We start from the raw sequence: 16,857 nt of genomic DNA on the forward strand, positions 1-16,857 counted from the left end.
TACGCTCCTGCAATCCTGGACCTCGGTTGAAGGTAAGGTTTGGGATAAAGTCTCCTGAAATATTATTAGAGGAGATTAAAAATTAATTATATGTCTAATAAAATTTTCGATATAATTAAAGAAATAATGTTACATATACTTACACATTCGTCATAAACATTTTGGACCGCTTCAACGACAGCCCCATCCTTCCCAACCCGAGCAGCCTTCCATAATACGTGCTCCGGAAGAGATGTTGCGTCACTTTTCTCCTCGGCTAGCTACACATTGAATTAGATTATAAGATCATCAATTATAGCATATTGTGACAATGTATAAGCTCATAGCATTTGAATATACTCACAATTCTTTGTTGTAACCGTGCATATCCCGTACGCCCTTTTTTGTACGGATACGCGGGTTTTGATGCCCTTTTCCGATTTTTGTCGCTTACTTCCTGGATAAAAAAGTTTAAGGCATATTAGAACCAAGTAACTTAACAATTGTATAATACCATAATTAATAGACATTACATGGAATTTTTCGTTTCTTCGTTTGGCGACAAAGTTATCCCATTCATCGGCTGAAATAATCTCGGCATACTTCATTGGCCGTTCTGCTTCAACAAATTTTCCTTCCTCATCCTTGAGAAATTTGTTGGACAAAAAGGATCGAAATCCTCGGAGTCTTTTTCCGGCCAATTGAATACAATATTTTTGCCGGCTTTCATCGATGTGAAAGGATCTCTAAAAAACATACACATGGAGTGTGTTATTATAAAGTAATATTATAACAATATATGGTCAACAAATAGTCAACAAAAAAAACATATAACAATATATGGTAATTACCTGTATCTCGGACCATATTTTTTCTTTGCCAACCTTCAAGTCCGGACTTCTCCAATTATCACATGTAATCGGAATATGTTATCGAACAAGGAAACCAATGTAACTTGCCAACATTGAACCGTTAGGCTCAATTAGTTGGTCTTCAGCACTCCAATGTACTTCAAATTTTACACCCTTGTCTCTTGCACGAATGATTGACTTCATAACAGTCAATCCTCGTTTGATTTCTTTTTCAACATTGTTACGTGATCCATTCGCGTCATGGGTATCGTCTTGGTTAGCCATTTTATCTGTAATATAGAAATGATTCAATAAGACCCAAGTAAGACAATGATTCAATACGTGAACACATTCATATACCTTCCATTTCTCTCATGTTACAACAATCTAAACTCTTTTTTTTTTATCATTATTGAATACAAACTCACACACACCTACTGCATGCAAAAGACCAATGCAAACTTATGGTGTTTGGAACATGAACAAACTTGCATCCATAATCATCAAACTTCCAAGCACAAGCTCAAACACACTTCAAATGATATCAGTTTTCAATCAGAAATAAAAAACTCAGTTTGCCCTAAACAACATTAATCAACATAATGCACAAAATGTAAAACTAAGTTTAGAAAATGCCCTAATCAAACACATGAAGAAAGTGAACGGTAACGATGGAGAAGAGAAATACCTTCAAGGTGACGGTAACGATGGAGAAGAAAGTGAACAGTGACGGTGGACGCAGATAACTCAGTGAACGTGAACGCAGCAGCAGAAAAAGGCGACGGCGACAATGACGGTGAGGGAGGGAGAACGAACGGAGGACGAGAGTAATCGAAGTAGAGAGTAATCGCAGTAGAGAGAAAACCCAGTTACGTAAACGAAATAGCTTATAGAGAGGGAAAATAAAGAGACATGCAGTATATGTTATAATTTTAATGTTTACTAAAGGGGACCTTAGAGGGCGCTTTTGTAAAAAAAGCGCCCTCTAAAGGGGGCCTAAGAGGGCGTTTCTGAAAGCGCTCTCTAAGGCTTTCCAAAAGCGCCTTCTAAACTGGAAATGTACATGGACTTAGAGAGCGCTTTTTTAAAAGCGCCCTCTAAGGGTAACCTTAGAGGGCGCTTTCACTAAAGCCCCCTCTATTGTTGTCCCTCCATTTCCTCATTATTTTTTTTTTGGCTTCACTTTAGAGGGCGCTTTGTTACAAAAGCGCCCTCTAAAGGGGGCCTAAGAGGGCGCTTCTAAAAGCGCTCTCTAAGGCTTTCCAAAAGCGCCTTATAAACTGGAAATGTACATGGACATAGAGAGCGCTTTTTTAAAAGCGCCCTCTAAGGTTACCCTTAGAGGGCGCTTTCAATAAAGCTTCCTCTATTGGTGTCCCTCCATTTCCTCATTATTTTTTTGCTTCACTTTAGAGTGCGCTTTGTTACAAAAGCGCCCTCTAAAGTGCGCTGTCTATTCCAATAGTATGCTCCTTATTTTTTCTCTTCACTTTAGAGTGCGCTTTTGTAATAAAGCGCCCTCTAAGGGGCGCTGTCTATTCCAGTTTTTGGCGTAGTGTTGCAAGGGAAACAATATAAAAATCGTAAAAGCTATGCTGTAAGAAATGTGCTCGTACTGCTGGAAAAGAAAAAAATGCGAAAAAGCAAAAAACGGCAAAGAAATCTGGAAAAAGCGTGGAACCAGAGCTTTCCAAAAAGCTACTATTTATACTGCTACTTGTGTAACTGCTTCCAAGGGTTTTCCGTGTACATGGTCTTTACGTTCCAAGGGTCAAGCGTGGAAGTAGCTTCAACGTGGTCTGTTTCAACGTGGTCTGTTGCGTTCCTGGTGCCAAAAATATAGGGGAATGGTGTGACGTCCGTCACACCATGTGTGACGCTCGTCACAGGAGTGTGCAAAGCGTGACGCTCGTCACAGCCTTTGTGACGCTCGTCACAGGCACAGCGCCTGTGCTTTTTGGGCTGGGCTTTGGCTTTTGATATTTGCTTCTTTTCATTCCTTTTTGCACCTCTTTTTCTTCCTTTTTTACTTGTGCTTCAAATAAACCACCTGAGATAAATAGAAAGAAAATACCGCGTAATATCTAATAAAATGAAATAAATTGAAGTAAATAATAATATAATTTAACTAAATTGAGTCCTAGAATGTGATACTATTTCATGTAAATCAAAGTTTAAAAATGCAATGGCATAAGGCCAAAGTTTCTAGTTTGCAAAGTGGTCGAAGTTTAGAACAAAATGAGTTCAATCAAAGAAGATTTTTAAAAGTAGGGGGAGATTTTGAAATTAAAGAAATTGGGAATAGATGAAGAGACTAATCTTATGCACAAAATTAAAAGTTAAGAGTTGAAAAGATCTGACCAATGGGTAGCAATCCAATAGACAAGAATGTCATATAAAAACCCAAATTCCCTTGGACATTTAGAATCAAGCAACACATAATGCACAATTATATCAATCTTGAAGAGCAAGGCATCGAATAAGGATAGCCACATCCAAGCTTAGACACTCCATGATCTTCCTCAAATTAGCCCATGAAGCAGATGAATTCCACAAGCCACAGATTCAAAATAACAACTTCATAATGATCATGCTGCAGATGAACTCAAAGGGATCTTCAAAGATGTATCAGATGAAGTTTTTAAATTGCAAGCACTTGGTTTCATAAAAGTTGGCATTGGCCAAGTCCTTTAGCATAGGAATGTTGCCTGAGTTCTAAGTCCAATTTGTCCAAGATCAAGTCAACAATCCACACAAAAGTTTTTTTAGGGTTTTTGTTCTTATTTTGTACATTAATTGTCAAAGACCACACAAACAAACAAAACATACACAAACAAAATATATCACACAATATGGTCCATGTGGACAAAGTGAAAATGATATTAACATGAATAGTTAGAATGGTATGGATATTGGCAAATGAATAGAACGTAAAAATTAAAGTGCATTGAAATAAAAGACTTGAAATTAAATGTTAGTTGTTAATGAGTTAGAAGTTAGTATTGTTTTGCTTTTGCTTTTCATTTTAAGTCATTCTTTAGAGAACACTCGACCCACTTATCACAAGCATGGATCCTTGAACCAAGACATCTTCCAAAGGAAGGAAAAAAGGCCAAGTTTCCACACAATACCATGAAAGAGGGGAGACTTACAATCTCACTAACTAGAATGTTATGCCTTTTGTGTCAAAAATTTAGCGCTATGTTAAGCAATTGTAATTGGAGTTATGTAGAAGTCACAACTATTTGAGGCCGGGCAATAGAATTTTGGTGTTAATGCATGTTAGAGACATAGTATAATGGATTATGCTCATGAAACAAACCACACACAAAAATAATATACAAAAGGAGTGGCCTAATCTCATCCATACTTATGTTGATTTTTGCAATCAACTAGCCTTATGATTTAGAGATATCATACGCCAAATGAGATGAATGCATAAAGAATGGGAAATAGATGAAGAGGGAGGGGAATGAATCAAAACTCAAATTGGTCAAAGGAGTACTTTTATCAAATTAATATCATTCATTCATTTTGGGAGATGGAATGTACATTCCATCAATCCCCTAAATCCAATGATATTAACTTAGCAAAGTCAAATCAACCTTGACCAAGGCCCAACAACATAAGTCAAACTTACACAAACCATCACAAGAGGTCAACACAATTATTTGGCATGTATTCTATTTAAAAATACTAAAATAATGCATTTAAATTAAATATGGTTTGTCAAATTCCTAAAACCTCATCAAAACACCAAAGAAATGGCCATGAGATTTATCATAGGTCAAACAAGGTCAAAGGACCTTGGAGAAAAATTTTCAGAATTTTTAAAGACTTAAAAGTATTTTTGAACAATTAAAAATAATCACAAAATCAATTAAATCATGAAAAATATTAATAATGATCCAAAAAATAATTTTAATTCAGAATATGAAAGAGGAATTTATTTAAAATTTTTTGGTGAAACTCTTATACTTTTTGGATCAATATTAAAATTAGTATGAATTAATGAAAATCAAATGAATTAAAACAAAAACCAGAAAATTAAAAAAACGTGAGCCACTTGATCTCCCTCATTAATTGAGGTGGCAGATCAAGTGGACACAAACGCGCGTTCCACGATGCACTGCAGTCAACGCGTCATAGGCTTGGTATTCAAAAGCAACGCATGAGATTAAAATATTTTAAAAGAGATCAATGGCTCAGAACCTATCTAGCACACCACCGGCACTGGACCTCCGGTCACCTTCTCAGGCGAGGTCCACCGTACTGGTTCACTCATCACCATCAAGAAAATAAAAAAGGAAGACATGATCTGAAAGAAAAAATGGCGTAAAGCACAAATCTGACCTCGATTTCAACTAACTCCAAATATATGGAAAGATATTAGGAGTTGAATTTTGAGGTGTGTCAACTGAGTTGTTTCGATTTGACCTCTAAGCAACTCAATCTTCTTGCCTGCATTGGTAGAACTTCAGACAATCAAAGATCCAAGAGAATTGAGTAGAATTGAGTGAGAATCGAATAGATGAAGTTTTCTGAAAATTACCTTCAATGCTGTGTAGAACTTGATGTAGCTTGCTTCAACCTTAATCTGATCACACTTGAGAAGCTTGCAAGAGAGGTTTAGCATTGGTACAAAGCTATGGATCCTGGAGTTCTTGAATCTCCAAATAGTGAGATTCAAACTCAATTTTCAAGGTGAAAATTCTCAGGATTTCCTTTGAAATGTGAGGGTTTCAATTAGGGGGCAAAGCTGGCGTGCAAGGGGTCTTTCAAATGAGCTCAGAGGCCTTGTATTTATAGCATTTGGGATTGATAATTGCACACTTGAAAAATTGCTAAATTTGGTCATGTGATGCACAAGCTTGAATGGGTGTGTACAGGTCCATGAAGCAATCCATTTTGATCCATATCCAACTGTTCTGAAGTTCAAATGAGGCTTGAGTGGCAAGGCAATGATATATGGAGTTTTGGACATTTGATTTTCTCCAATGATGCAGCTTTGTTAAAGCCATGCGTAGACCTAGCAAACTTCATCCGAAATGCATGAACTTGGGTTCTTTGGAAAGATTAGATCAAGGGGAACAAGTTTGATGTTGATCACTTTTTCATTTGGAACCTGGATCATAGTGAATTTGGAGGTGGAAGTTTGGAAATTTCAACATGTTGAAAAAATTTCTAAGTGTCAAGTCATATATCTCAATATTCCACCTTGCTTAACTTCTTATATGAACTTCAAATGAGAAACATGTCTTCATCAAAGTTGTAGCTCTTTCGAATACCTTCAAAATTGTCACCAATTTCATGGAATTTGTATTTAGAATGATAGAGTTATGCATTTTTGATGTTTGGAAAAATCACTTGTTCAATGGTATAGGTAAAAAATGACCTATAATGTATCCTCATATCATATGCTCATAAAAGTTGAATTAGCCTTCACTACAAACATCAAAGTTGAAGTAGACATCTTGACTTTGATTTTGAAACTTGGAAATCTTTCATATCATAAAAATTGAGCAAGTTATGGCCTTGGGAAGTTGACTTTCAAATTAGGGTTTAGACAAAATGACCTATAATGTTTCAACATAGAAAAAAAATTTCCAAGCAAAAATAGCTCTAGGTCTCAATATGAAAGTTATTTGGAATGTCATTTAGAGTAACGTTTGTCTTGGAATCATTTTCATATGGTGAAAATTGTAGGATATAGGGTCTAGGGAGACCCAGTTTTGATAAGATGAATTCATCTGGCCAACCACCATCAACCAACTTGCTAACCTTCAATTCTCTTGACTTTATTGGTTCATGGTAGATCATATATGCATAAGATGATGAATTTTTAAGTGTCCCTTGAGGAATTTGATCAATTGGTGAGATAGCTTGTTGGAGAAGTTACTCAAGATACACAGTCAAACTAGGGTTTCTAAGGCAAATCACCCTCAAGATACCCAATCATTGGGACTCATATATGATGCTTATAACCATTTGTGGATCAATCCATGGTTGTGCTCTTTTATCGATGAGGTTCTCAAACCCTATATGTGAACTTGATAAATCAATGGGATCATGCCCTACCTACAAAAGAGTTAGGCAAATGCAAAGACATATTTTTGGGTTTTTGGTTAGTAAAATGATAATATACAAGTATGATACAATCACATAGTGCTTGGTGATCTCTCCCAAAACAAACCCAATGAAAGAGGGGCTAAGGAGGATGCCAATGTATGATCCCAATGCTAATGCATATGATGAAATTGCATGAGGGATCTTAGGGTCAAAATTGGGGTCTTACAACTCAGTGAGTCATAGGCATACTTTTCCCTTTCGACTGTGCATAGTGGAGCGTGCGGGGCACACCAAGTCGGTCATAAGATGAAATGGCTCTTATTTCACCAAGGGATATATTGGCCTACCATGTTGAAAGACTGTATTGAATTTGCGAAAGGTTGCCAAGAATGTCAGATGCATGCGGGCATACAGCATGTCCCTGCAAGTGAATTACATTCTATTATCAAGCCTTGCCCATTTAGGGGTTGTGCTTTAAATTTGATTTGAGAGATTCAACCTCCATCATCTAAAAGTTGGAGATATATACTAGTAAGAAACTATTATTTTACAAAGTGGATCGAAGTTATACCCTTACCATATGTGAACCAAGAGGAAGTGGTCGAATTTATCCAAAAGCATATTATTTATAGATTTGGAATCCTAGAGACGATCAAAACGGATCAAGAATCAATTTTTACTGGTCGGAAAATGCAAGAATTTTCCAAAGAGATGGGCTTCAAATTATTAACGTCACCGCCCTATTATGCCCAAGCCAATGGACAAGTTGAAGTTGCTAATAAAGTTATCATTGGTTTGATTAAAAAGCATGTAGGGAAGAAGCCTAGAAATTGGCACAAAACTCTGGACCAGATTTTATGGGCATGTCGTACAACCCCCAAAGAGGCTACTAAGTCGACCCCCTTTCGCCTAACCTTTGGCCATGATATTGTTCTACCAGGTGAAATTCACCTATAATCCATAAGGATTCAAAGGCAACATGAACTTACAACAGAATCATACTGGAGCATGATGTTGGATGAATTGGTTAATTTAGACGAGGAAAGGTTAAATGCCTTAGAACTGCTAAAGCGACAAAACAAGAGAGTAGAAGTCTCTTATAATAAGAAAGTGAAAGTTAAAAGTTTTGCATTCGAAGACTTGGCCTGGAAAGTGATCCATCCAATGGATCGAAAAGATAGAGCCTTGGGGAAGTGGTCCCCAAAGTGGGAAGGCCCTTTCCAAGTTTTACAGATATTCTCTAATTGTGCCTATGAAATCGAAGAGCTTAGTGAAGATAAAAGGATTCTAAGAGTAAACGGGAAATATTTGAAAAAATATAAACCGATAATCAAAGAAGTAAAAATAAGAGACGAATAATCATATAAATAAAATAAAGCCAATAAGGTAAGAATGCCAAAATGGTAATATAGAAGTCATAGGCCCAAAAGACCAATATTCGTTACAAATAAAATTTCATTACATTGCCAGATAAATAAAGCAACACTAAAAGGGAAGGTTGGCCTTGATCTGAAGATACTTTGCCTTAAGAAGCTCCAGCCGTTTTTCGCACAAAGATCTCTTTAATCGCAAGAGTTTAATGTCTGACTCAAGTTGTCGAGCCTTTTCGATAAATTCCATGCCAAATGATAGCTCTTGAGCCATTAAGGCTTCGTCAAACTCCAATCGTTGATTTCTGTCTTTTTTAGCATCAGAGATCTTCGCATGAAGTTCTTCTATTTGTTTCCTCCAGGAAGCAATGTTACGGTTGTGAGTGTCGAACTTTTCCTTGTTCTTCTGCTTGGTCTATTCCAATCCCACTTCCCTATTGGTGGATTCGGTAGCAGCATCCCAGGCAGCAACCTCAGAACCAGACTTCTTCTTTATTTCCCCTGTGAGCTGAGGTAGCAACTTATGATCTGCAACAGCTTGGTAGATCATAGTTCCTATCTCAAAAATAACATTTTCCATTTCAGGAGAAGATTCCAATAAGTCAACTTGGTTGAGAAGAGCCTTTAGAGTCAAAGGGGAAGAAGGATCAACCAACAACAACAGAAATAAGTCACCCTTGAAGACTTTATCTTTGATCTTGGAAAGGACTTCGCTTGTAGGGGTGCTCGAAGGTGGATCTTCAGACACTGAAGTACTATGGCTTTGGTCAGAAGAATTCTCCCTGCAATTTAGCATAGCTTTCAAATACTCAAGGGGCTCACTTCATTTCAGGATAGCCAATTTTTCTGTAGAAAAGGCTCCGATATTACTCGACGAAACTCTGACCGTCAGAAAGTCAGCCATAGTAGGAGTAATAGAAGTTCTAGTTCGAGCATGCTCTTCGCTTGCATTAGTCTTTGCCTCTTTTAGGCCTTCAACATCATCAGGGTTTGTGGCGGGCTTTCCTTCATCCGCATCCTCTACAACCATATCTTCGACTTCCCAACCTTCTCCCCAGGGATCATTCGCTCCTTCGGATGTATGTAAATCAGCCCCAAGGGTTTCCGAGTCTTCAATTAGCTCATCCTCAACCATAGGGTCTGGGTTACCGTTGGCCCCATCTTCTTCGCTCAAATCCGTTTCGTGACCAAAGTCGCTAGTTTGAGAATGTTGAGTAGCAGTTTTTGGTGGTGAAGCATCGAGGTCCCCAAATAGAGGTTGGTTAATCTCACTTATAGACCCCTTTTCAGATGATGGTCGATAAGTAGGGTCGCCAGTGCTATTCAAAACATCGGGCGCAGAGACAGGCATGGAGGAAGTTGTTTTCTTGGTTGGAACGGAAGTGCCTGCATCACCCTACAATCAATACGATCAAAGGTATAAATGAGGTAGGCAACTTAAGTGAGGTAGGCAAGTTAAGTGAGGCAAGGAGAATTGTGTTGTACCTTACCACCTTCGACCCCAGGGCTAGAGTTATGGCTCTCACATTGAGCCGCCGCTACCTTCGCCATCTCCTCAAGAGTGGGCTCTTGGTTAATAAGTGCAGAAGGCCTTTTCCTTGGAAGTTTGACCGGAGGTTGGTCTGAAGCATCAATGGCTTTCAGTTGTGACTTCCTCTTCCTAGAAGTGAGATTGAAACAGGCGACAAATCAACTTCGTCATACTCTACGATGATGGGGGAAGCAGTAGGATTTTGGATTTTTAAGGGACTCACTAGAGGTTTTCGAGTAGCCTAAGCCAAGAATTGAAACATTAGTATCATCAATGTATAACAAAGACCACTGAACAAGGGAAAAATGGTACCTTTACAGGCTTGCTGCCCCCTTCGGTCTTCGACTCGATTGGTCATTTGCTGGTGGGTTTCTTGGGTGGAATCTTGATAGCTAAACAAGAATAATATAAAATAATCAATGTTAGATGAGATAAAATGGCTTCCAAAGGGAATGTACTTAGAGGGAAACCTCATGTGTCACACCTTCATATATGTCCGATTCGATTCAGACATCTTCGATCCCTATATGAAGATGCCCCTTGGAACTGCCTAAAGTATGCTTAGTCGCAACCACCCGCTGAGATTTTTTATGAGATTATTGCCGAAGTATTTTAATAGAATCTCCACAAATAAACCAATATGGAAATGGAGGGGAAAGGGCCACTCCGAAGTCAGCATTAGGAAGTGGAGGAAACTTTGGGGGAAACGGTTCAAGAGCCATTTCAGAGCGTTTCTCATGAGGAACGTATGAGAGAATCTTTAAGTTTTCCATTTTCTTTGAAAATTTCTATTTAAGCGTAATAGCTGCTTCGCGGATAGTTCGAATAAGATCATCAGGTCAATAGGTAGTTTCAAAATAGCTTTGAAAAGCTTGAATTTCTCTTATAAGAGTATACATATATTTCATGGTCTTTTCCTTCACAAGTAGAAAAGCTTTGTCAAATAGTTGAATAAAGGAGGTGACATCACATAATTCTTCGAAGTAGTACTTAGCTCACCACTTCCCAAATTCTCGTATGCAGAGGAAGTTGGGCTCGAAGTTGAATGGAGTCAGCTGGGTTCTGCCAGTATACCTGGATATTTATTTGAGAGCAGTGGTTTAAGTATGGACTGCATTATGGTGAATGAGGTTACTTTTCTTGTCATACAGGAACTTTGGGAGGACCTGAACCAATCCAAATTATCGAGCAACAAGGTTGGGCTGGTAGGTTATCAAAGTAACCTGAACTTTCGAAGGTTTGAATCGAAGAGTTAGAATCCTGGGAGTCAAAAAGGCTTCCTAAATCAACAAAGATTTTGTCTCTTATTTCTTAGATGGAGAGGGGAAGATCCTAGTAAACCACTTGGGGCCAATTTTCTTGAAGGCGAATAGGGCCATGCTCGAAGTAAAGACATAACGCTTAGCAAACATCATGATATAACTCATGAAGGTTGATTAGAGAGCTTGTCCTTCGTCCCTAGGGGTTAGTTGAGCTAATCTTGGGCATTCGACCCTTCTGTCCCGGATTCCTTCAGCATCCTTGTCGACGAGGCCCTTGTTCGGCATGTTGGCCTCGAAAGTGGCATTGAGTCAAAGTTGTAGTAACCAGAATGGGACAGACAGAAGAAGGTTCTCTTTATCCCCCAAATTATTCAGTTGAGCCACTCCATCGCTTAAGTATTCGTAAATTCTTGCCAAGATCATCTCACTTAGGCAGATATCGTACCCCGCATGCAGTTCGTTGGCAAGAGTAAGATATTTTTTGGCGACTTGTAGGGATTTTGAACATAACACGGAATGTGACAACCACAAAGCCAAAAAAGCTATGTGCTCCACGTCGGAGACAACGTCAATATCTTTATCATGGTAATGTGCAATATATGTTGAATATGTTGCTCTAGTGGTCGAAAAGGCAATAGTATCCATAGAGTCGATATCATGATCATAGGTATGTCCAGTGGGTTTCAGCCCCATAATGGCAGCCATGTCGAAGAGATTCATGTACTTACAACATTTACTTTGTCATTTCTAAATCCTTTATGATTTCTGTCGTTTACTTCACTCTTTTCTATTAGTTTTCAGACGCTGATTTAAGATTTCTTTCATTTGACTCATCCTTTGTTGTTAGTTTTCTTTTAAACTCTGATTTGACGCTTAGCCTTGAGTATTCGTTACTATCACATTTCTAAAACACTTAGCACATGTCCTAGGATCAATCTGATTGATCATGCGAGTAACCAAATTTAGAAATTTGGAAGATCAGCGGTTGTTTACAATTTTTTTAGGTAAATAGTGTCTATGTTTTTAAATTTTATTCTGCAACCGTAATTGTGACCGTAATATTATGGATGTAGTAGTTTCCGTAACTGCATTGAATTGCAATTAACATGTGATTGAAGATCACGTGTCAAGATGCTTTAGAAACCACATCCATGTTTTTTCAAGTATTTTCATCAAATATCGAATTTTTAGAAACAAAAAACTCAATTTAACCATGTAGATATAATGAAAAATCTTAATGATTAAGTGTTTGTTAACATTGTATTTCAAATACCACTCAATCAAAATTTGCGCCGCAATGGCCATAATATGCATCACAACAATGGCAATAATCACAATCGCAACACTTGCAATCACAACTGCATCTGCAACTGTAATTTAAAACCATGGAGGTATCTACTTCTTCTAATATTCAAATCACCCTTTTGTTTCTCACTTATTATGAAATTATGAAAAGATAATAAGAATCCGAACGTTAATTAATATAAGAAAGAAGTCATCATAGTTGTATCTGAATGTGTAATTCATCATCAATTGAATAAATTCAAATAAAGAAACATATTGCTCAACTAGTAAGAAAAAAGAGAAAAATACAAAGACTTTTTCACACCATATACAATACAGTAGAGATATTACTATCATTATAACCTCCTACTATTTCATCATACACAATAAAGAAATAATGCAATAATATCAATTTTGCAAACATTTAGTTGATTACATTATCCACCTTGTAAGTAAGTGTTTAAGGGCTAGAGGTTGAAGAAGGTGGTGGGAAAAGAAATGGAATGGAAGGAAAAGTGATTGGGATTGAGGTGGGAATGTTGGGAAGTGAAGTGATTGCTCGCAAAGGCGGAATGTTGGGAAGTGAAGTGATTGCTCGCAAAGGCGGAATGTTGAGAGATGGAATATTTGTAGGAAAGGTAGGAATTGGTGGCATAGTGAGCTTAGGAAGAGATGGAATGTTAGTAGGTAATGGAGGAAGACTTGCTTGAGGCAATGTTGGAATTGAAGGCAAAGGTGGCAAAGTTGGAATGCCAGACAAATTTGGTTGTAGGGTTGTTTGCAAAAGTTGGCGAGCTTCTAGGATCATGCTTGACGTTGTTACAACAAGAAGGAAAGCAGTGATGAAAGATTTGGTTGATGCCATAATTAACTTTTTGTATTTTAGGACATAATGAGTATTTCTGTATTGAGAGAAGTTACTTTGGGATTTGATGAGGAACGAAGGGATGATTGATGGAGTTATATAGAGTTACAGAGATTTGGTGGAGGGTAGTTTGGAGAAAAATAAAAGCTTTTCGAATCTTCATTTAGTTGAACTTCCAATGTTTCACTTTGACTAAACCATTTTATGGTTAGATTTCTTGGCTACTCAAAACATTCAAATGTGTGATGACCAACTCTTTTGCCAAAGAGATAAATATATTAATTTTTATAATTTGGTGATCGAGAAAATATGTAGTTGCAAACAATTTGAAATATCTAAGACTTGTCTCTAGACCTATATAAGTAAAGATCAATATCATTTGGTTTTTCTATCGGCAAACTAGACAAATACCCATGATTTTGCACGATCTTTTTTATTGATATTACTGTTATTTTAAATATTGATAAAATATGTAATAAATAATATAATTAATGATTAAAAACTATATTATAAAGCTTAATATATGTATTTTAATTTTTAGATTGAAGATGATAAAGAATCATAAATCGTGTCTTACTATTGATTTTCGAATGATATATATATATATATATATATATATATATATATATATATATATATATATATATATATATATATATATATATATATATATATATATATATTAGATTTTACAAAATGGTTTCTTTTCCGACAAAATTAACCGTAGGATTTAGCCTTAATGTGGATTTAGCCTTTTTTATTATTTGTAAAGTATCTTAATGTGGATTTAGCCTTTTTTTTTAGTATGTTGTTTTTTAATATGTCAGAAAAATATAATTATTCTTCTGAGACAAATTTCAGATATCACTGGGATACTTTTGTAGGGAGGTGATGTTTAGACCTCTATTGACACACACCTTGGTTAATGACTCAGAATTAGAAACAAATGTAGTATGAAATCAAACTCGAGCACAAGTCCACTAGATGAGAAATAAAATAAACCTTGCAGTGTAGTAAGAAGTGTCCATATCAACTTGTCCAAAACATGGATAAATTTGCATCATACTCAACAAACTTGTAAAAATGTCACAAGAGAAATCAAATGGGATGGGAATTTGATATCCATTAATTCCTTCCATCACTCTCCAATTACCCACAAATATTCTCTAACAGAAAAACTCGGCCTATTCACACCTCCTAGTATTCGAATGCCTTTGTTATTCATTAATTCCTTCCATCACTAGGAATAAACTCCAACCTCGGTCTACACCATGTGTCTTTTTAGGATATCCATTTAATAATAGAGGTTATATTGTCAAGTCGCAAAATCATCATCTCTTGGCATGTTATTTTTTAGGAAAACACATTTCCCTTTTTCCACCAATAATGTTGTCACATCGACTAACTATAACTTCTTAAATGATGACATAATCCCATTTCTGACCTCACAAGTGTACACCATACCTCCACGCAACCTCCTCTCCTAACATAATAGTAACCTAACCACCATAACCAACAGCCCAACATACTCATCCCTCTCAAACCACAAACCAAACAATATCTCCCCCCTCAATAATCTCGTCAGCCTAAAAACTTACACCTACAACTCAAACACCTCCTGCCTCCCAAACAACGACCTCGTATACACAAACAACACCGATCACCTCCTCTCCACCTATTCATCCACCCATTTCCCCTCCTGCATGTCATTCACCTCAAATGACAACCTGAGCACAACATGAAATTGTCAAACCCCGTAAAATTTTCAACCTACAAACATCCACCCACCAATCTATCTCTCCATACTTACAAATCCCATTGATACATTAAATGACCATAATTGGAAAATGGACATGAAAGATGAATATGATGCTCTTATTGAAAATAAGATGTAGGAATTAGTTTCTCGTCCCTCCAATGTTACTGTTATTCAAAGTTTGTAAATTTTCAACCACAAGAAGAAATTTGACGGTTCTTTTGAGCGATACAAACCTCTTCTTATAGGTAATAGTGATAATCAATAATCAGACATCGATTATGGTGAAACTTCCATCCCTATAGTGAAACCGACCATTATTCGCATGGTACTTAGCATTACATTATCCAAGTCACGGTGTGTCCATCATCTAGATGTCAAGAATGCATTTTTGCATGGAAATCTTGATGAAACCATGTATATGTACCATCCTCCTGGATTCTGTGATTCATAGCATCCTGAGCATGTCTATATTATAAAGAAGTCCATCTATGGTCTCAAACAAGCACCTCGTGTTTGATACCAAAAATTTACTGACTATGTTACCATATTGGGTTTCTATAACATCATCTCTTGACTATGTTACCATATTAGGTTTCTATCACATCATCTCTGATCACTCTTTATTTATCTATCATCACAATATTGATTATGTTTATATCCTTCTATATGTGGATGATATAACTCTCACTATTTCTTCTGATTCTCTTTGTGACTATGTTATGTCTAAACTTAGATCTGAATTTGCCATGAAGTATTTTGGTCCTCTGAGTTTTTTTCTGGGAATATCTGTCACTAAACATACATGTGGTATTTTATTGTCTCAAAGAAAATATGCATAAGAACTTATAAAAGGAGCATTCATGTCCTATTCGAAGTCATCACCCACCACAATCGACACCAAGGAAAACTTAATGGATCTTCTAGTAATCCATATTGTAGCGGTGTATTCGTCACCATTGGAAATATTAACTAAATCCAAGGTAAATCATACAAAGTCGAGTCTCCACCGCACTTCTATTTATCCCAAGGAATGGTTAGAAAGCGAACAGAAACCTATAAAGTTTTACAAACAAAACTAGTAAAAGAGGGTCAGAGATCTGGGTAAGGGGGTTGGTTATGTCATGGGAAGGTGTTAGGCACCCACAACATCCTAGGTACTTCTAGGGAGCCCTTTTCACGCTTGATGCAAAAAGTTATTGTTTATGAAATTATTTTGTGCAAACATGATTGAAGAGATGAGAAAAGAATATACAAGTTTATTTACATTTTGTGTTTGGATGGATGAACCCATTGCCTACGTACCCTCTCATGAAAGATAAGGATCAAAACCCCGTAGTTCGGGTAAACCATTTCAAAATAGATAAGTGGATTGATTGGTCCAAAAGCCTTAAGGTCTTTTGTTATCAAAGGGAGAAAACTCAACCTGAAAAACCACAAGTCCACCATGTGAGAATAGCTTCGACATGCTAGTGAGGGATTATGCCCTATAATAAGCATGGAAGTCTTACAATTCAATCACTAAGGACATAGGTGAGTATTATATCTACCACAAAGATAACTCAAACCTAATAGCTAAAGGTTATGAAAAATTTGATTAAGACGTGGACATGGAGCCATAAAGAAACACATTTGAGTGGGTTGCATTAACCAATTAGAAGTATGTACAAAATGGTCAAAGTTGACTTAAAGATTCAATTCAATATGAGTGTTATGAAAAGAAGGTTTGAAAATCAAAGGCATAAGGCCTAGGTTTCTAATGTTGAAAACAAGTGAAAATGTTTGCACAAAAGTTTTTGGTTTGGGTTAAGGATGAAATCATGGATCAAGGTTAAGCATGCAAGAGGTGAGGGTTAAGGAATTAAAACCACAAATAGGAGTTCCTTTCTC

The 16,857-nt window shown here is 36.8% G+C and overlaps 1 protein-coding gene and 1 long non-coding RNA gene across 2 annotated transcripts; both read right to left on the minus strand.

The window, feature by feature from the left end:
• Positions 1-693: 693 nt before the first annotated feature.
• Positions 694-1,559, minus strand: LOC127101772 (uncharacterized). Its single transcript, XR_007794694.1, has 3 exons — positions 1,519-1,559; positions 831-1,120; positions 694-725 (listed from the first exon to the last, which is right to left on the minus strand). It is a non-coding gene; the product is annotated as an uncharacterized LOC127101772 (long non-coding RNA).
• An 11,247-nt stretch (positions 1,560-12,806) lies between these two features.
• On the minus strand, positions 12,807-13,245 carry LOC127101773 (uncharacterized). The gene has a single exon (XM_051039218.1). The coding sequence runs from the start codon at positions 13,209-13,211 to the stop codon at positions 12,807-12,809; it is 405 nt and encodes a 134-aa protein (XP_050895175.1). The 5' UTR covers positions 13,212-13,245.
• Positions 13,246-16,857: the final 3,612 nt, after the last annotated feature.

Source organism: Lathyrus oleraceus, chromosome 7, assembly GCF_024323335.1.
Source record: "Lathyrus oleraceus cultivar Zhongwan6 chromosome 7, CAAS_Psat_ZW6_1.0, whole genome shotgun sequence".
NCBI lineage: Eukaryota > Viridiplantae > Streptophyta > Magnoliopsida > Fabales > Fabaceae > Lathyrus > Lathyrus oleraceus.